Source organism: Sinocyclocheilus grahami, unplaced genomic scaffold, assembly GCF_001515645.1.
Source record: "Sinocyclocheilus grahami isolate Dianchi unplaced genomic scaffold, SAMN03320097.WGS_v1.1 scaffold1224.1, whole genome shotgun sequence".
In the NCBI taxonomy this organism is placed as follows: Eukaryota; Metazoa; Chordata; class Actinopteri; order Cypriniformes; family Cyprinidae; genus Sinocyclocheilus; species Sinocyclocheilus grahami.
This window is the reverse complement of record NW_015506403.1, coordinates 126,286-147,030: the sequence shown is the minus strand read 5'-3', so window position 1 is coordinate 147,030 and position 20,745 is coordinate 126,286. Positions and strand designations below refer to the sequence as shown.

Genomic DNA, 20,745 nt, shown 5'->3' with positions numbered 1-20,745 from the left:
AAAACACTAAAACACTTTACATTGTATATTTTGGCAGTGACCATGTATGTGTGTATATATATATATATATATAGAGAGAGAGAGAGAGAGAGAGAGAGAGAGAGAAGAAATAATTTTTTTCAGTCATTGTCTAAATGTTAATGAAAAATTAAACAGTTGATGTATGTGGAGCTCTACACAGTATTAACACTTAAGGAAAAACTGTTATATGTTGTAGTTTTTCACATAGTAGTATACATGATATACATGTAGTACAGTATATCATTCTATAATATTGTGCCCATGTAATGTATGATGTCTGCTGCATTACATCTTGGTCTAAGCTGTCGACACGACAGATCTCGTCACAGTTGCTGCTGATGTGTCCTACGATGAGAATAGAGGCCAATCCTCGAGGCACATAATAGAATTACATGCACCGACAGAGAATGTGTACAGACAGTGGAGTGAGAAGGACAGAAAAAGAGTGAAAGGCATGTGTCTGGGTGTGTGTAATGGACCACTGAGTTTCCATGGCCCTATTGACGGGTTTAAATAGCAAGTAATGAATTAGAATTCATTAACATGTCAAGTGTAAAGTTGACCAGAAATCAGATACTTCTTTCCAGGCATCCACCTATCATTTTACCTTATTTTATGTATTCCATGATTGTAATGTTATTAATTCCTCTCCACCAAATATATGTTTATGCTGAATAATTTCAGAATTTTAAATATAAGCTGAAAATTTTCAGGATTTTATAAATAAGTGGACACTGATCGCAATTTCATATTCATGAAAGTGCCGTGTGATGGTTAAGCACAGGGCAGCTGCAGAACTGCTGTCACTGGAGGGAAATGTAATAAATCAACTTGAAAGTGACTGCATCTGTGTATTTTGTGTGACCCTCCATTTAGAGTGTATTAGCTATAAATTAGGCTGACTAGCTTCGGGTCTTATTCTTTAGTCAGTGTGTGACGAGTGCTTCTGCATCAGCTACAGGTCGTATATTTGAAGAGCACCTGCAGAGACAGCTCGGTCCATTTGTTTCCTTGGCAGGATGTATGCTTGGTACCGATAATTTTGTGAGACCCAAAATGCTTCCTTTTCCGGTTGTTTTCTTGCTGTATTTTCTTTTGGCATGTTGAGAATCTACTATATCTGTATAGTTATGTGAATTTATGGTGTTTGAGGGCTTACTTCTATTTGACATTTGAGTTTGAGAGATAAGTTAAAGTAAAGTAAATTCATTAAAAATTATATTTTTTATAATACTTAAGCAATAGGCGATACGCTTACTTCTCTTACTGTATAACACAAGGCTGCATGCAGTTTGTTAAAATGGCTCATAGAGTCTTGAAAAAAGAATACTGTCAAGACAGACCAATACAAAGATATCTTAAAATGCTATTGTATTGGTTTGTCAGCTGTGTTAGTAACATTAATGTAATGTTGTCACATTATAAGAGAACATTTTCTGTGCATCTCTGTGGTCCAGTATATGCCCAAAAGTACAGGACAGAGTGGTATGCTTGTCTACATTTTCTGACAGTCCACACAGGATTTGGACAAGCAATCTTCATATTATTGCTATAGGGTCTTTCATTATGTGTTAATGTTCATAATATGTAATAAGATTTTGCACAGGAGAAAATTATATAATAATTAATAACCTTTATATATATATATATCTTAAATGTTATTTTATAATATCATATGTATAATTTCACAGACAGAAAATCTTTTTTTAACAAATATTTCATTAAACAAATATTATAAACGTTTACAGCATCAGAACTGTAATTTCACCATTAATGCCAGAGCGAACAAATTTTGCATAGTTTCAGGCTTCGCTAATTTAGATTTTTTTTCTTTTATTTCCTGTTGAACCATATTTTCATTCACAAGCTTGATTTTTTTCCTTATTGCTCAGTTACTTCCCATCAACCATGTGTTTTTTATGTTTCAGTCAGCATCTAGACGAGCAGGCACCTGTTGTGCCAACTGCCAGACAGGGACCACCACACTTTGGAGACGTAATGCCAATGGAGAACCTGTCTGTAATGCCTGTGGTCTGTACTACAAACTACACAATGTGAGTAAATGTTTATGTCTAGCCTTACCGTAACACTTCCTATATACAGACTACACCAAAATGAATGACAGAATAACATTTCTGCTTACATACATGTTGAATTTCCACTTGTAAGGGGTCTCCATAATGTATCCATTGTTCGCATTAAAAATGATCATACAATTTTTTTAATGTTGAATATGCTTGCAGTCCATCCTCCTACTATTTAAAACATTAAATACAATAATTATTATATAAATGGCTTAAAGTGTTTATATCTGTTTGTGCATTCAGGTGAACCGTCCACTTACTATGAAGAAAGATGGAATACAGACACGCAATAGGAAAATGTCAGGCAAACCTAAGAAGAGGAGAGGAGAACATTTTCAGCAATTTGACAGTTGTGTGCATGAGAAAGCATCCACCTTCAGCCACATGGCCAACATGCCCCACCCCTTCAATATGACCCAACCAATCCAATTACATCCCGCATTCAATCACAGCAGCTTAGTCACTGCTATAGGTTGAGAGACACTTGTAGAAGATACCTTACTTAATGAACACATTAACTGTATTCTTCAGTTTTAATGTTCAGGTCAAGGACATTTTATTAATGTTTCGGGCTCAAATGTTCATTATGCAAATCAAAATTCTACTCATTCTTGATTTAAAAAGTTGCACTTTATTTTGTGTTTTTCTGAAATGTGATTTAAACCAACCCAGAATCTGACTGTAGTACACAGAGTTTAACAGCTTATCATTAATTAATATCCCCTATTTATTCAAATATAAACACAATTCCAAAACGTTTATGCCTGTTTATGTCATCTATAGCACTGCACCTTATGCAACTGTGAAGTAGAAGAAGCCCTGCATTTAAAAAAACATAATACGAACCTGTCCCTAAACCATTTGTCATTTTATAACTATATTTCTTTTTTTTTCTAATTTATTTTCTTTTCAAGCTTTTTATGAACTAGTAACAACATCAATATTATCAATCTAAATTTCATCTTTTCTGTACACACATGCATTAATACATGTAACACTCAAAACACTTTTTACTGTGTGCTTATTTTAAATTTTAGTTAATAAATGATTTAAACAGCAACCATGTGTTTTTTATGTTTCAGTCAGCATCTAGACGAGCAGGCACCTGTTGTGCCAACTGCCAGACAGGGACCACCACACTTTGGAGACGTAATGCCAATGGAGAACCTGTCTGTAATGCCTGTGGTCTGTACTACAAACTACACAATGTGAGTAAATGTTTATGTCTAGCCTTACCGTAACACTTCCTATATACAGACTACACCAAAATGAATGACAGAATAACATTTCTGCTTACATACATGTTGAATTTCCACTTGTAAGGGGTCTCCATAATGTATCCATTGTTCGCATTAAAAATGATCATACAATTTTTTTAATGTTGAATATGCTTGCAGTCCATCCTCCTACTATTTAAAACATTAAATACAATAATTATTATATAAATGGCTTAAAGTGTTTATATCTGTTTGTGCATTCAGGTGAACCGTCCACTTACTATGAAGAAAGATGGAATACAGACACGCAATAGGAAAATGTCAGGCAAACCTAAGAAGAGGAGAGGAGAACATTTTCAGCAATTTGACAGTTGTGTGCATGAGAAAGCATCCACCTTCAGCCACATGGCCAACATGCCCCACCCCTTCAATATGACCCAACCAATCCAATTACATCCCGCATTCAATCACAGCAGCTTAGTCACTGCTATAGGTTGAGAGACACTTGTAGAAGATACCTTACTTAATGAACACATTAACTGTATTCTTCAGTTTTAATGTTCAGGTCAAGGACATTTTATTAATGTTTCGGGCTCAAATGTTCATTATGCAAATCAAAATTCTACTCATTCTTGATTTAAAAAGTTGCACTTTATTTTGTGTTTTTCTGAAATGTGATTTAAACCAACCCAGAATCTGACTGTAGTACACAGAGTTTAACAGCTTATCATTAATTAATATCCCCTATTTATTCAAATATAAACACAATTCCAAAACGTTTATGCCTGTTTATGTCATCTATAGCACTGCACCTTATGCAACTGTGAAGTAGAAGAAGCCCTGCATTTAAAAAAACATAATACGAACCTGTCCCTAAACCATTTGTCATTTTATAACTATATTTCTTTTTTTTTTCTAATTTATTTTCTTTTCAAGCTTTTTATGAACTAGTAACAACATCAATATTATCAATCTAAATTTCATCTTTTCTGTACACACATGCATTAATACATGTAACACTCAAAACACTTTTTACTGTGTGCTTATTTTAAATTTTAGTTAATAAATGATTTAAACAGTTTTTATGCGAGTTCTTGCCTTATTTGCAAAAACATTATCAAATTGAGATGTTACAAACATATATAAACAATCCAAAATACACGTGTCGCCTTACACTCCGGTGCGCTTGCAAACACTTATCAACATGCTGACTGGACTGAAGCAGTGAATGAAGAGCAGGACTCTAGAGAGACAAGAGGAAATGGAGAGAGGAGATAAAAGTGAAAGAGCAGAGAAGGTCTTCAGGGTTTGTTTTTAGGAGACCTGGAAAAGACAAGCCTTTTGTCGTTACTGTCCCTGCTACTGTATCATTTGTTCATTATGTCTGGTGCTTAGATTCCAATATGTATGCAGCTTGCCAATAGCTCTGGCATCTTGTTTGAAATCACTTCCCTAAACTGCAAATCAGGATATTGTACATTTTTGAATATTAAAAAAAAATCCACATGGTTGGGATGGTGCAATACAATGACACGACCAGATGCTACACGGTTTGATTATATGAACTATAAGTCACTACACTGACTGCACCTACATTAAACAAGACAAGTGTTAATGCTAACTATGTAAACAAAAGCACAAAGATGAAGGTTCAGAAAGTCTTTAAATCTAACACACAGGTAAACATTAACTCAACACTGAAGTAACAGACAAGACTGGGCCACAAGAATTGAAAACACAGGAATTAAATACACATTCTAATAAGGTGACACAGCTGAACATGATAGCAAATCAAATCAGTAACCATAGTGACAAATGCAGACAGGAGAATGGTGCAAACAAAAACAGTCCAAACTGAACTGAAACCGTGACGGTATGCCCCCCACCCGGAAAGGCGCAACGTCACGCTGGAAGATGGATGGAGGCTTCGGTGGAGGACGGGAATCCGGGAAAGGTGATGACCGGAGCAACCAAGGTGGTGTAGATGGGAGGAGCCAAGGAGAATCCCGGAGCCGGAGGGGCCAGGTGGCAATCCAGAGTCCAGCCAGGACTAAGGCCAACGGTGGAGTCAACGGAGTGAGGCGCCATAGAGTTGTTAAGGCTGATGACACCAGGGGGCAGACTGACAGAGACAACGCCAATGGAGGAGCCGCCCAGGGCAGAGACGGAGAGCCGAAGAGCCAGGGTGACACCGTGGGTCTGGAGGGCCAAGGCGGAGTCGACGGCTCCTGCAACTGAGGTGGAAGCAGGGATCCGGAAGACTGCAGTGGAGCCGGAGCGACTGAGGACCAAGGAGGAGCCCCGACAGAGCTAGAGAGATGGAGAGACGAGGCAAAGCTGGAGGAGTGGAATCCCATAGCGAAGGAGGGTCGTCGACTGACCAAGGTGGAGCCGGAGGGGCGAAGGGCTAAGGTAGAGTCCAGGACTCGGAGGCCGGAGGTGGAGACAGGGGATCCGTATGCCAAGGCAGAGCTGGAGACTGGAAGCCCCGAAGTGAGACAAGGCTCCAGGATGATGCTGACTAAGGGGCTGAGGGGCTTACAGGAACCAGCGGAGACAGAGCAGCAGAACTGGCAGATATATAGATGAGGCGGGGGAGGAAGGCTGGGAGGGAACACAGGAGAGTTAGGAGAATCAGGGCTGGACAGAACCAGCGGGTCAGATCATACAAGGCAATACATGAAATGATCCACTTCTACATTATCCAAAATGCTTCTGGAGGCAAGTTGTAGCTCACCCTCAGCAGCGGGAGTATGGGCGGGGCTTCTTTCCATCCCTTCGTACTCCACTAATACTCTCTCAGGCACTTGCCGTGTTGCCAGCTCACACCTGGTCAATCGCCTCAGGCTCCAGAGCGATGGCAGGCTCAGTTGCTTCTTCTCGCACTGGGTTTTCAGTCGCGGTGGGCTCAGACAGACGCTCCATGCAGCTGGGCTCTGGGACTGGCGATGCACTGGATCGGGGAAAGATGCTCTCCAAACACCTAATGATGACCTCCTTCCAGACAAGTCCTGTGGTGTCTGGGAGGTCTACGGGATGATGGTTAACCCCGATCCAGAGCAATGATTTCAGGGTCTCGTCGTCAAATGGTGCGTTGATGGTTAGACGACAAAACCCATTCAAATAGTCTAATAAATTGTGGCTCATCTGAGCCACAGCAGCGAATTTAGCCACGTAGTCCATTTGTAGTGGTCCAGTCTTCTGTCATGCTAACTGTATAAACATTCATGAAGATGAAAGTTTAGAAAGTCTTTAATCCAACACACAGGTAAACATTGATGCAACAGTTAAAAACCATTAACGAGACCGGACCAACAGAACTGAAAACACAGGAACTTAAATACACAGGCTAACAAGGTGACACAGCTGAACATGATAGCAAATCAAATCAGTACCCATAGTGACAAATGCAGACAGGGGAATGGTGTAAACGAAAACAGTCCAAACTGAACTGAAACCGTGACAAGAAGTGAAATCAAATAAATCATTCTTACAATTTTGTAAGTAAAAAATAAGTATGGAGAACATGTATATGTATTTAAAGTTATATTGATTTATAGATCATGCATTTTATATATAAAGTAATGTAAGGTCAAAAATTATCAAAGACTTCTGCTTTCCTGTCCCAAACCTATCTTCAGTAACAAAAGGGCCATTTGGCATTCCTGAAGGCACAGAAGTGCTGATATCGATCAAGGCCTGTAGGCCAACATGTGTATACATCGGGGGTCTGCTAATTGTCACACCTTTTGCCCAGTGGGTGAAGTTGTAATCTGCTGATTGGTCAGTTTGAATGTCTCACATTTGGTTTTTAGTCACATGGTCAAGGAAGGGATAAAAGAGGACTGTAACTGTTGCTCTGTCTCTTTTCTTTGCTGCCTCTTTTCTTTGTTGGAGCTCTTCTTGGGTCTCTGCTCTCTCTCCCTCTTTTTCTTCCTCTCTCTATCTCTTTCTCTCAGGTAATATTTTACATGTTGGGTACAATTAACTATGCTTTACCATCCTTCATCTATTTTGTAACCAATTCAATTGTAACCATAACAAAATATTGTTATTAAACCATTTCAATTATTAATTATCTGCTAACTAGTCTTGATTCAAGGTTAATATTAAAGTGCTACCTATTGCAATACAATAGTCACACAATAGCAACGCTCTCCCACATATTTAGCTATTCTAACTGCGCTTATTTCCGTCGTTGGTATAAGTGGCAGTGGGTGGTAATAGATTAGAAATGTACAGTTTTATACCATCGTGCTGATAACGTTTCTTTAGTCATTCGGCAATCCTACAGCCTGAACCACCGTAGGGAAACCATCCTTACAGTAAATCTATAGATAATGTCTAAAAATTAAATGTATAAATACACTTGTTTCATGTACTTATAAATTGATCTGATCAATCTTAATCAAAATCTAATCTAATTATTATTATAATGATCAAATTAGATGCTACAGTTTAACAGATCTAATCGAGTTCTCTCATTCAATTTGAATTTGTTTTCTTTGTACGTCTTCACTTTTTAGAGTGGTTCTAATGCAAGGTTTATATTATTTATTTTCTAGGCCAGAGTAAATACCCATGGGATATGAGGTTAAATCTAAAAGAGATTGTATCTCTGATTCTTCAGTTGTATTGTAACACTATCGCTCTTTCATCTGTCTTTCTGTATCTTATCACTCAATCAAAATTCAGCGCTGCCATCATAGGAATAAATTCTATTTTAAAATATATTAAAATAGAAAAAAAGTTATTTTAAAATATTAATAATATTCACAATATTTTGATCAAATAAATGTGACCATGGTTAAAAAAGAGACTTCTTTCAAAAAACATCTACCAAATCTTAATAACCCTGATCTTTTGAACACTAGTGTGTATATAGTATATTATTTTACTGTATATATATTTGTTAACAACATTAGCATACTATGTTTGTACAGTCTGACCTAACAGATGTAGCTGTTTGCAAACATTGTGTTGAAAACTGGGACACAGCAGAACCCTCCGATATAACAGGCCAAGCCACATTCAACCCCTTTCAGTCTGTCTTTTCTTCTCTTGATCTTCCTGTATAGCAGGTAAATTAATTCATCCTCTGTCTTAGAACAATCACTTATTTTAAATGACAAACCAACTGTGAGCGCTCAGTTCCCCTCTCCAGGGACAGTTTGTGTGGTGTGAGGTGGTTTGTGTGAGAGTGTGTATGTGTATTACTGCCATCCTCCTGGAACAGGGTAACAGATCTGCTTACTTCTCTTTCCCTCCTCTCTTTCTCCACTCTTTTATTTTCCCTGTTCTAGTGGTTTTGTCCTGAGAGAAACACTAGAGGCAGGAAAGTAGGCCGGAGGCAGGAGGGGACTGAGTCTAAATACACTGTTACAAGTTATCTGGCTCAATAACAGTAAATACAGACATACGCATTAAATCAAGAGGCTATGATCAACTTTTAACATATTGAAGGCTTGAAATCAACATAGAATGTATTCTATCTCAATAAAATAAGCTAAAACTGCAAAAGTTTACATGTCTAATGAAATACATTTTAAACTAAAATTATTACATTATATCAAGCTACATATATAATAAATAGCACTTTAATCAAATTGATGTGGAACAGAATTCAGTCAATGACCAAATTCATGAGCAAAATCAAATTCAAATTTTAGCAAACCTCTATGGAAAGTTTGTGCCAGAAGAAAACATGATGGACAACAAATAAACATGAAGCCAGTGAGAAAGTTAAGTTGAAACATGTACACAAAGAGTCATGGATAGAGCTGCGTAGGCCGGGGAAGAAAAAAGGCAAAAATGAGAAAAAAGAGCAGGCAGAGAACAGGCCGGCTATAGATTTAAGATAAGTTGGTTGACAGTCAAATATTTGTAAAATATTCAGAGAAAGAAAGAAAGAAAGAAGATGCAGATTTATAGAATATACTGATACTTTTGAGAAACCAAATCGTGCACAAGCAAAATCTGGACACACTTTTTAGACAACACAAAGGCGGCTCTGTCAATGAGTTGCTATTATGTCTTTATTGTTGTGATTGAGGCTTATTGGTAGAATAGGTCTCACATTGCTACAGTAACCCAAGAGATGTATTGAGTGACAGCTGGGTCATTAACATCAACTATAATTAGCACAATTGTGCTACACTTATCTATTAGTTTAAAAAAAAAATGTTTAAAATACATGCAGATCCAGACCTAGCATATGTGCCACAAAAATATTTAGGTTTTTAAGTGTACATTAAATGTAAAAAATGTGTAAGGATGGGAAAGGGGTTTAAATGGAGAGGTTGATGGTTGTTCTGCTCTGTTATTGTAATGTACTGATGTTATCAAACTAATTCAAGCCATTACACATAACACTTTTTTTAACAAGTAAATGGAACCATCATGCTCTGCATGCATCTATAAACTCTCTCCACACGCACTATGTTTTACCCTCTTTTTATCCATCCCACACTTACATTCAGGTAATTGTTTGTTTAGAGACTGTTTCTAATTTAATAGCTGTAATCTAATAGCTGGCTGTTTATCATTCAAAGATAAGATTGAGGAGGGCCTGCTAATTTTATTAGTCTCTTCAGTAAGGGATGTGGGAGGCTTTTACCGCCCTGCTAATTGGAACAATGAGTCGGACAGTGGATGAGCGTAACCTGAACTGTTCAAAACAGAATGACCTCTGTTACTTCCTTTCTTACGGTCTAGCAATTCATATTGAAGTGTCTGTCACTTGTGTCGACAAATTGATCACAAAACATAAAATGACAGTTTGATGCACTCCTAAACAATTGCATATAAACCTCAAAGGGCAAAGGTCACAATCTTTAGCCTTTAACACTTATTGGCGGCACACATCTAAAACAATAACTTTTGCATATATGACTCATATGCATCGAATGATCTAGACATACACATAGCGCACAAAATACCTGTGTGACAAAGTTAAATTCTTCAGTAGACAGTGACAATGCTGCTGACCTGGAAGAAAAGTGCAGAACAAAGAAAAGGAAAACAAGAGAAAGGGAGGTGTGGGATAAAGGTTGTATGGACATAAAAGCCCCAACAAAGGAAATATAGGTGAGAGAGAACAACGGGGTGACAGAGATAAAGTGCATTCAAAGAAAGGATGGAAAGTGGGATAATGGACTGGAACAAAGAACCCTTTTGAATGAATGTGCTTTTTTGTGGACATGGACCTTTATACTATAAGAGTGTGTTACTTTATGACTCTGTGAAGACAACGTATTGCAGCACACAGGAAAACATGATACAGTATATGTGTGTGTATGTAAGTGAGCAGTTTACAATATCTCAAATCACTTCCATTGCGGGCTTTAATAAGACCTAAATAAAATATGTTGATGTATGTTTAATTCATGCAAAAATGAACCTCAGATGTCAAAAATAAATAATATAAAAAAAGTGAAATGCAATGCACTAAACTTTTCATTCACCCAGAGACTTGAATAAATCTATAAAATGCAGGGACACTATAGTCTATGTTCAGCTAAAAGCTCAGCTAAGGGAAATTATGTGATTAGTAATACAAAGGTCTCTAGCAGTAGCCCATTGATTTATAGAAGGATTGATGTTTTTTGCTCAAGTGATTGATTCATTGAGAGCTTAAAACCTCTATGCAAAAAACGACTGATGCATTTTGACAACTGTGTGCCATTACAAATCAAGACTAAACAGATGATTTTCATGGCTTGCATGTAATGCATCTCCATGACGTACTTACATAATCAAGGAGTAAAAACACTGAAGACTGAAAAATCCATACATAATTGTCATAATTAGCCAACCAAATTCAAGCAAATAATATATTTATATATAATGAATTATGAAATATGGATAATTTACAATAGGGTGAATTCAGGTAATTGGGACACTTCTGGAATTGAGATGACTGGGGAAAAAAATGTCTCAATTATCCTACTATATAATACTAGAATATAACCCACACCTAACCCTAACAGAAAACAGAAAAGTTTTAACTTAATATAACATGTATAATGATTGGTCAGTTAATAGCTGGGCAACATGAAGACAACACTTGTGAATTTGTACCCATGTGTTTACATTTTCTGAACAAAACATGATTGCTGTGCTGTTGCTGTGGGGTTCTGGGTTTCTAGGGCGTTACTAAGTGGGAGCTGGTTACTTACCTACTGTCTTAAGTCAGTATAAAGTATGCCAGTTCACCTCTAGTAATAGTCTGGTCACATAGAAAAGTAATAGCTCAACTCTGTTCAGTTCGCTTCACCATTTGAGGTATCTAGGTACACTTAATGTCCATAGCACAAATACTGAATGTAAGTAGCTTCAATTTTTATTTATTAATTTAAAAAGAGAAACCGTAATTAAAACGAATAATGACTACGACTGGACTGACTCTGGGGATACTAATGCCCTCTACATGTGAGCCAGTGCTATTGCACGATCCACATGGACACTAAAAAGAGTGCGTTTAAGAGGGAGAGAAAATACTCTGTAAGGAAACAATCCATGCGATCAAAGAAAATAATTAAAAACCTACACACACAAACGATTAGAAATGTTATTGCAATTGAAAATAACTTTTCTATTTTTTATATATTTAAAAAAGATATATTTTCCTGTGATGGCAAAGCTGAATTTTCAGCAGTAAAATTCATTTAGTAAAATTGTAATCATTAAAATGTATATATATATATATATATATATATATTAATGACCCCAAACATGGTATAGGGTCAGTTTATAATCTAAAAACACTTAAGAATATCATAAAGTGACTGACCAGTTGCTAAAATTGCCAAACTGTCCTTTCTAACAAAAATACATACAGATGAAAAACAAATAAAAGAGGGGGAGATATAACACATATATTTTTAAACACCAACTGGCATTAAGATGTTAAGAAGACTAAACTAAAATAAAGTTCCAGATGAGGCTCAAGGTCCTATTGTCATATGGAATGGAACATAAAGGAATAGTTGGACAATGAAGTAATAATTCACCTAAAAATGAAAGTTCAATAATTTACTCTCTCATGTTGTTCGAGACCTGTATTATTTTCTTTCTTCTGTGCAACACAACAGACAACACATTAAAAGATTCCTTAAGAGGTTAAGTCAAAGGTAAGTAGTCAAAGGTTAAAAAAGCTTCAGTCAGTTAGCTCAACACATCTTCCTTTTAGAGTAATGTGATGCTGTAAATTAATCCACGACAGCACATTTGCTAGACAAAGAAAGAGTGCGTAAGAGAATGAAAGTGATAGGCAGTTACCTGTGTATGCACTTCTTAAAAAAAGTCCAGTTAATGGCAATAATAATGAAAAACAAATAAAGGCTTTGTTTTTATCTGCGGTGTCAGGTACAAACAGGGAAGTATAACAACACAGATGGCATTTAATATTTTAGTACAGCTGCTATTTGTATACTCGCATATTAAGAACGAATTTGCCTACAGATTCCCCCAAGTTGCCACAACGTGACTGGAATAGATATTCAAATCCATGAAGCAAAACAATGATAAGACTTATCATGGCCCTTCTTAACGTTATTTGTTTTTTTTTAACCACTCTCATCTGCATTTGCACAAAAAAACATACATAAGTGCCTACAGATTCCCCCAAGTTGCCACAACGTGACTGGAATAGATATTCAAATCCATGAAGCAAAACAATGATAAGACTTATCATGGCCCTTCTTAACGTTATTTGTTTTTTTTAACCACTCTCATCTGCATTTGCACAAAAAAACATACATAAACAGTGGCGCAAACAAATGGAAAAAAGGATATTTATAAATGTAGAGTAACTGATGGTGGGGTGTGTGGAAACACATTTCGCCTCTGATTTGCCAACAGAAATATTTGCCTATACTCACAATGCATTCTGCCCTAAAGCAATGTCCCAACCACTCTCGATATGCCAAACACAAATACTTTCCACACACTCTTGCAAACAAAATGTAAATCACAAAATATACAGTGCACTGCAACTACAGCAGTTTAGCTATTAGAGTTGTTTTATTAGAAGTCATATAATGGCTTTTATTAGTAAAGTAATGATATATATGTCTTTAAGGAATATTCCATCTTTTCTTTTTTGTTGATTTTTATTATTCCACATTTGAAGGAATAACACAAATGCAAAGTAACAGAATAGAAACTCTGCACAGAATAAAACATGTACAAGACGTTTCCGTTCCATATCCTAGACTTTATGCTCAGTGTCTGTTATTCCTGCCCCTCCGCTAGCATTTATCAGGAATGATCGGACTGATGGTCAGGACTGAACCATCTTTTTTTGGGGATCATATATATAGCGTTTGAAGTTCAGATGTATGGTGACTGGTTGAGCATCGGGCTTAGTTTCCTCCAATTTGGAGGATTCATTTTTGGCCCCACCCTTCCCCTTCTTCTTAGAGGAAGAGGATAGATGCTGCTTGGTTTCTTCTTTCAGCCCCTCTAACAGAAACAGAAACACAACGTGACTAGACAGAATGTATCCCTCATGTTTTGGCCGGATACAATTATCATATGATTATTTGTTTTAAACAGAAATTAACTGCTGCATAAATCAAAATTTCATGGCAAAAATATTTTAAATCTAGACCGACTTACTTTTTCTCAAGCTAGGTAATGTAGATTACAAAAATGCTAAACATCTTTACTTGTGTGGCTATGGATACATTCATTCTACTCCATTTCATTGGGCCTGAAGTGAGGGGTGTGCTGTAATGTGTGTGTACGTATATTTGTGTGGCTGAGGTCTACCTACACAAAGCGAGCCTTGAGGGTCAGGAAAAGGATGTGAGTTTTTTTTTTGCACTTATATTTAAGGTTCCACATGCATTTTTTGGTGTGTGTAACTTTAAATGTGAGTAGCTTTTGAGCATGCGGAATGAGTATACGGATGTATAAATATGCAAGTCACCTGACAAGAAACTTAGAGGAAGGAGGTAAAAAGGGGCCAAGAAAGAAGTAAGGGTGAGTAAAAGAGAGTGTTTTTGTCTTTGCTTACCTGGAATTCTGATTTTGATCTTGCCACTTTGGCCGAAGCCACCTTCAATGGAGCCCGTTTCTCCTGTTGACAGTGTAACTTTTAAGCCCACAAACAGCTGAAGGTTCGTCTCCTTCTTAAAAAGGTTTCGACCAATCACAGTGTAGTCATCTGTCACCTGACCAAAGATACAAAATTGGAAAAGAAAACTGGCAAAACTGCTTAGCTAGAGCTTTTTTAGTTTCTTATGTTCACCAAGACTGCATTAATTTGCTTAAAAACAATAATATAGTGAAATATTATCACAATAAAAGAACTCTTTCCATTTTTATATATTTTAAATTATTCCTGTGATGGCAAAGCTGCAGCCATTACGCCAGTCTTCAATATGATTCTTTAGAAATCATTCTAATATGCTGATCTAGTGCTCAAGAAACATTTATTATTGCCAGTGTTGAAAACAGTTGTGCTGCTTAATATTTTTGTGGAACCCATGATACATTTTTGTCAGGATTATCTGATGAATAGAAAGTGCAAAAGAAACACCTCTTTTTGTAAAAGAAATCTTTAACCAAAAAAGCTTTTACTGTGACTTTTGATCAACTTAATCCTTGCTGAATAGAAGTATTAATTTACCTAAAACAAATCTCACCCCAAACCTTTGAATGGAAGTGTAAATATTTATAGTCACCCGTTCCACTGCTCCTTCTTTCTGCTTGTCTTTGCTGATTTTGAGCCGAGGCAGTGCGGTCTCGGTGTAGTTTTTGTCCTCAAAGCCTTCCAGAAGCTGTCCATGAAAGGCAAGCCTGCATGTGTTACCATGGATATCTGAGTCCAGTCGTGACCCAATCACTAAGCAAAGTGGAGGACATGTGACTGGTCGTTCAAACTCAAGTAAAGCCCATTGCTGTGGTTCCCCTCTCCCACAAGTCAAAAACTCATCCAGGTGATGAAACTCCCAATCAAATGAGAAAAGGTTTGCACTTTTCTCTTGTGAGGTGGGGCTACAGTCTCCATTTTCGTTCCTGGGAAGCACTCGATTGAAGAATGAGATACGTGCCATAACAGTTTCGTGTCCAACAGTAATGTGAAACTTTGCACGGCTACTAAGTGCTCCACGATAGTATTCAATCTTTTGGACGGATATAATAGCAGCAAAAAGAGTCTGCAATGAACCTGGTGTGCATACTACACCTCGTTCTAACAGTTTTGGGTCAAACTGGGTCACACACACACCGACCCTATCCCCTTGCATAGCACTAGGAACTGGCTTTCGAAACATCTGCACAGATTTGACCTTGCGAGTTACCTGAGGAATAAAAAAAATCTAAAATAAGGAGCGGATCATGTCAATACACTATGTAGAAAAATATCTGTTCACCTACCATGGTGAAACTGATCATTTGGAAACAGTCAGAGAAATAAGAAAAAAGACGAGAATCTTTTTTTTAATGCATTTTGTGCAGTTTGCATGTATACTACTGTTCAAAAGTCTGGGGCTGGTACGTTTTTTAATTTTTTTACGAAAAAAAAAAAATTCCCAGTTTTTTAGGCTTTATTTATTTAATTAAAATATCCAATAAAAACTGTACTGTGAAACAATATTGTGAAACATTATTACAATGTAAAATACCTGTTTTCTATTTAAATATATTTTGAAATATAATTTATTCCTGTGACGGCAAAGTTGAATTTTCAGCATCATTACTCCAGTCTTCAGTGTCACATGATCCTTCAGAAATCATTATAATATGCTGATTTGGTGCTCAAGAGACATTTGCTATTATTATCGATATTCAAAGCAGTTGTGCTGCTTAATATCTTTGTGGAAATGGTGATACTACAATAAATAGTAAGTTCAAAAGAACAGCATTTATTTGAAATAGAAATCTTTTGCAACATTATAAATATCTTTACTGTCACTTTCGATCGATTTAATGCATTTTTGCTGAATAAAAGTACATTCGCTTAAAGAAATCGTATTCACCTCAAACTTTTGATTGGTAGTGTATGTATTGTAGAGCTGCATATAGAAATACATAAATACCTTTAACGCTGGTATCTCCACAGTATCATTGACACAGAGTGACCCTTGTAGGATGGTGCCAGTAATGACTGTTCCCTGGCCACGGATGGAGAAACAGTGATCTACAGCCATCAGAAGAGAACCTGATGGATCTCTATGAGGAAAGAAGGCTTGGGCCTTCAATAACTGAACACAAAGACAGAGACATCTTCAAAAATATGATCCACACTTTGCAAAATACAGTAATGTCCAAAGGTCTGAAACCTAAAATCACCCTTTTGCTTTAATAAAAAACATTGACTCAAGTTAGTATAAACTCCACAAGTTTGTGCAAAACCTGATCTGTTATCCAGGATTTGAAAATGTTCCCTTGCGTGTATTAATGGAAAGAAGGAAATCTTTTGCAATGATCATTTGTATGGTCAATGTCACAAATTTGCCTAAATTTGACTTAGTGTCCTGTATATATTACTTCTTTGACATCATACATAACTTTTCTTTATTTAGGCATTTTCAAACTCCTAAAATATTATTCTCATTTACATGTTTATAGGGGGAAAAAATATAAAATTTAAGTTAAAAAATTTAAAAAACTTTTGGATCTTGAATCTGTGCTACTGAACACCCACTAACTCACGTCTATGAGTTCAGTTATTCCTTGTGGCTCGTCTGTTTCTGGGAACTCAGGACCACCAGGCTTTGCTGCCACAGCAATAATAGCGCAGCCTTTAAATCTGACAAGTAAAAAGTCAAGTCAATTTTATTTGTATAGCACAATACACATGGTTTCAAATTATCTTTATAGAAACTCATGATGTTAATGTTTATAACATCTATAATATCTCGTGCGACAGATTTGACCACAATATAAACAATCAAGCAGTTTAGATTTGTTATATGTTGTAAAAAAAAAATCTGTGAAATTTACGTAAAGAAAAAAAAAACAGCAGCTGAAGTTGCCAGAAGTTAAAGAAAAGGCAGCAATTTACATTTTTTTTCACTGAAAATTTTAAGATGACTTGTTCTTTTTTACTTCCAAAAACTGTAAATTATAGTCTATATAGCATTTAAAGTCTTTTACCATTAAAATTACAATCATTTTTTACAGTCTGAACACATGGCAAAATGTGTAATATGTCTAATATACAGTTAAACATGTGCTTGACAGTGTCTACCTTGTGTTCTCAAGAGTTTTGTGCATCCTCTTGGTCATTTTGTCAACAGCCGCCTGTCTCTTGTCAGTAGGCAACAGGTCTGTTTTGTTGAGGATTACAATCATGTGGGAGCAGGTGAGCTGACCAATCAAAAGACACTCTGCTGTTTGTGTCTGCATACCTTTCACAACGTCAACCACCAACATCATCAGATCAATGATCTGAGCACCTGAACGCAAGTATACAGATGAGAGTAAAACATATAACTTCAACATTGACAAACATGACAAAGTAGTCATCGCTGCTAGACAGTATTACAGAAAGAGAGACCGAAAATAAGAGAAGTAGGAGACTGGGCTATTGCCTTTGCTTTCCCTCTTTTTCTCTCCCTCTCTCTGGCACTCATTCTTTCCTGAGAGATCCCCTCTGGGGGGAGAGAGGAAGTCAAGCTGGAACCCCGAACAGCCCCCTTCCGCCTTAATCAACCACATGTGCCATAAATGCTCTCACACACTCACACACACACACACACAGACACACACACACACACCAGTACCATCAATGCAATTACACTAGACATTCCCACCACACTGAGAGTTCTCTGGGTTTGTTTGGACCTGAAGGTTAACAAAAAAAACCTCTAGACATTGTTTCACATCATCTATTTTGTTCATACATCCCACTGTGAACATTATACCTATGAAACTGTGTATGTTAGAAAACAAGCCATGTGAGCTTTTAGTATGGAGGAATATTGATGTATTGCATGTATTGTACCCATAACTACCCATAAATTTAGTTGAATTACTGAAATAAATGAACTTTTCCACGACATTCTAATTTATTGAGATGCACCTGTATGTGTGATTCCACTGTAAAAAAATATATTTTTCGTAGTTGTAAAGTTGTAAATAAGTACAATAAGTATCTTGTTTTACAAGATAATACTATTTCAGCATTTCTACTTAAAAATTTCACGTTTAATTCAATGTAATTTGCCATTTCTTTGTAATTATTTGAGAAATTTACTAGCAATTTCTGAGTGAAAATTGTGTCAAAGGAACTCCTACACCAGTATTTTTTTTCAGTGTGTTAAAGACACTTAATTGTGTTTTACAATTTGGAAGTGCATTAAATGACAGAATCTGATCATGATAACATGTTGACAAAATGCTATTCTTTGCTGTAACTGTAAAAGGTGTTCCAATTCTAAATGCATTTTTATTTTATATTTTGTGACGTTTCAAGCTTAAACGCTCTTCATCAGAGCGTGACCGTTTAAGCTCGAAACGTCACCTGTGGTGAGAACATAATTAAATACTTCTCTATCTCTGGAGCTGTGGTGTGCCTACTTTTGATGTTTTCGTTCTTATTTTTGTGTGGTAGAGCACCCACATTGAGCTTTTTTGGCCTAATTGATGTGCACTCTTGGACAGTTTTTTATTTTATATTTTGTACCATTACAAGTCTGTCATTAAAAGCAGATGTGTTTTGATTTGAAAACGTGATTTAACTCTATAAAGCCTACAGTATCACATTTGAAACATGAATTTTTAATGTCCCTACTCCCTAAATGATCAGCATTATCAAAACTTATGAAAAAAAAAACCTGTTGTACACTCTAATTGATAGTTCATACTATTTTAGCAAATAAAGGGCCTTTTAGTATAATTCTAAAAAAAATCCCACCTTTAGGTAATGGTACACAAGTCTTTTTGATGTGATCTTTAATGATTTGTATAAAGTGAATATAAGAATAACTTTTATATTGTAATTAATATTTAATATTTATATTATCATTAACATTTACTGAAATGAAGAAATTTAGGATTACTTAATTATCCATACAACTTTTCTTTTTTTTCTTTTTTTTAAATAATCATCAATTATTATCAAATATGAAACAGGCGTGAGGAACAAAAACATCTTAATCATTATTGTACAAGCATACAATATCATCTTACTAAAGACATATTATTGATCGATTTAGAGTGACGAATTATATTTAGATTAATTTAAAGCAAGTAGTCTGTTATACTGAAATAAAAAGATCATTGAATTACAAGCTCTCAGAATATCCTCGAATAAAACTGACGTTTTTTAATCTTTGAATGCGAGCAGCACTATATTATCCTGCATCATACTATCAAATCTGATACAAACATAAAACACATATGCATATTTGTAAGATTTTCTTTTATATTTTGTATAAAAGTTCAACAAACTTCCATAAACAAATCTGACTATTATATCATATTTCATCTTTACAGGGTTAATATGACCACTTCAAATACTATACACACCACCTACTGATCAAAAGTGGTAGTTCTGGATAGAATTTAAAATGCACTGACAGGTTTGTTATTCTTCAAGTAGTATGCTTATGATCAAATATACATATATATATATATATATATATATATATATATATATATATACACATATACATATATATATATACACACACACACATATATATATATAAACATGATAACAGTTATAACAGGACTTAAAAGACGTTAGTAGTGCGTGGTGAATTATATGTTTATACACTGATTCACGCAAACATAAAACCTGCAGTTTGATTGTGGTTTTATTGAGCCAAACTAATAAAAAACACCTAATTTAGCCACTTACCCCCGATAATGGTGCGTATGAGGGATGCATGTCCCGGGCAGTCCACCAGTGTGAACTGCAGACTGTCGTATTGTCTGTCCCCGCAGGATTTTTTCAGGTGCTCCGGTAAGGGCACCGTAAACGCACTAAAGCCGAGATCCAGCGTGATACCCCGCTCTTTGGACTGGGGGTTCTTGTCGAAGGCTGCGGTGGATGCGGTGCTGCTCAGCGCACGGGCAAGAGACGTTTTTCCGCTGTCCACATGGCCGAGGACACCAACGTTGAAGTTAAGCGTTTTAGGAGGACTGGAATCTGCCATCACTAGAACAGCGCGCCTGTTGGGGATCAGAGAATGAATGCGCAGACTTTGAACTGCTGACAGCAACGCTGCTGGTTCAACCCAACCAGCTCGATATTAAACTGTCAGTTAACCGAGTATCTCTAATTTAGGTGGCAATATCTTCTTCTTAATTCTGATTTGAGAGATTAAATAGCATGCTAACGTAAATTGCTGCTCTTACTGTTTTCAGCAAACTTTTCTGAAATTTGACAGGTGTTTTTCCTGTGCTACAAATAAACAATCCCTGGTGTAACAGCAACTCAACTCATAGGTTCCTCTTCAGAGCAT

The 20,745-nt window shown here is 36.3% G+C and overlaps 3 protein-coding genes across 3 annotated transcripts in view; 1 reads left to right on the top strand and 2 right to left on the bottom strand.

The window, feature by feature from the left end:
- The window catches only part of LOC107568180 (actin-related protein 2/3 complex subunit 4-like), a 19,434-nt gene extending 19,388 nt beyond the window's left edge, over positions 1-46 (bottom strand). The window contains exon 1 of the mRNA XM_016254099.1: positions 42-46. Coding sequence (XP_016109585.1) covers positions 42-44 — 3 coding nt within the window. The 5' untranslated portion in view covers positions 45-46. The remainder of the gene's footprint in view (positions 1-41) is intronic.
- The window catches only part of LOC107568181 (GATA-binding factor 2-like), a 5,528-nt gene extending 2,542 nt beyond the window's left edge, over positions 1-2,986 (top strand). Inside the window, exons 4-5 of the mRNA XM_016254100.1 lie at positions 1,950-2,075; positions 2,349-2,986. Coding sequence (XP_016109586.1) covers positions 1,950-2,075; positions 2,349-2,582 — 360 coding nt within the window. The 3' untranslated portion in view covers positions 2,583-2,986. The remainder of the gene's footprint in view (positions 1-1,949; positions 2,076-2,348) is intronic.
- A 9,954-nt stretch (positions 2,987-12,940) lies between these two features.
- LOC107568193 (selenocysteine-specific elongation factor-like) lies at positions 12,941-20,674 on the bottom strand. The gene is made up of 7 exons (XM_016254119.1): positions 20,139-20,674; positions 17,523-17,730; positions 16,985-17,081; positions 16,369-16,533; positions 15,013-15,630; positions 14,343-14,499; positions 12,941-13,786 (listed from the first exon to the last, which is right to left on the bottom strand). The coding sequence occupies exons 1-7, from the start codon at positions 20,434-20,436 to the stop codon at positions 13,605-13,607; spliced, it is 1,725 nt and encodes a 574-aa protein (XP_016109605.1). The 5' UTR covers positions 20,437-20,674; the 3' UTR covers positions 12,941-13,604.
- Between the last annotated feature and the right edge of the window lie 71 nt (positions 20,675-20,745).

Excerpts from the sequence above, each read along its gene's own strand:
- LOC107568193 (XM_016254119.1), bottom strand. The coding sequence starts at position 20,436 with ATGGCAGATTCCAGTCCTCCTAAAACGCTTAACTTCAACGTTGGTGTC. Across the intron at positions 16,534-16,984 it reads GAATAACTGAACTCATAGAC|TTATTGAAGGCCCAAGCCTT; the intron begins GTGAGTTAGTGG and ends CTTTGTGTTCAG. Across the intron at positions 15,631-16,368 it reads TGGAGATACCAGCGTTAAAG|GTAACTCGCAAGGTCAAATC; the intron begins GTATTTATGTAT and ends TTTATTCCTCAG.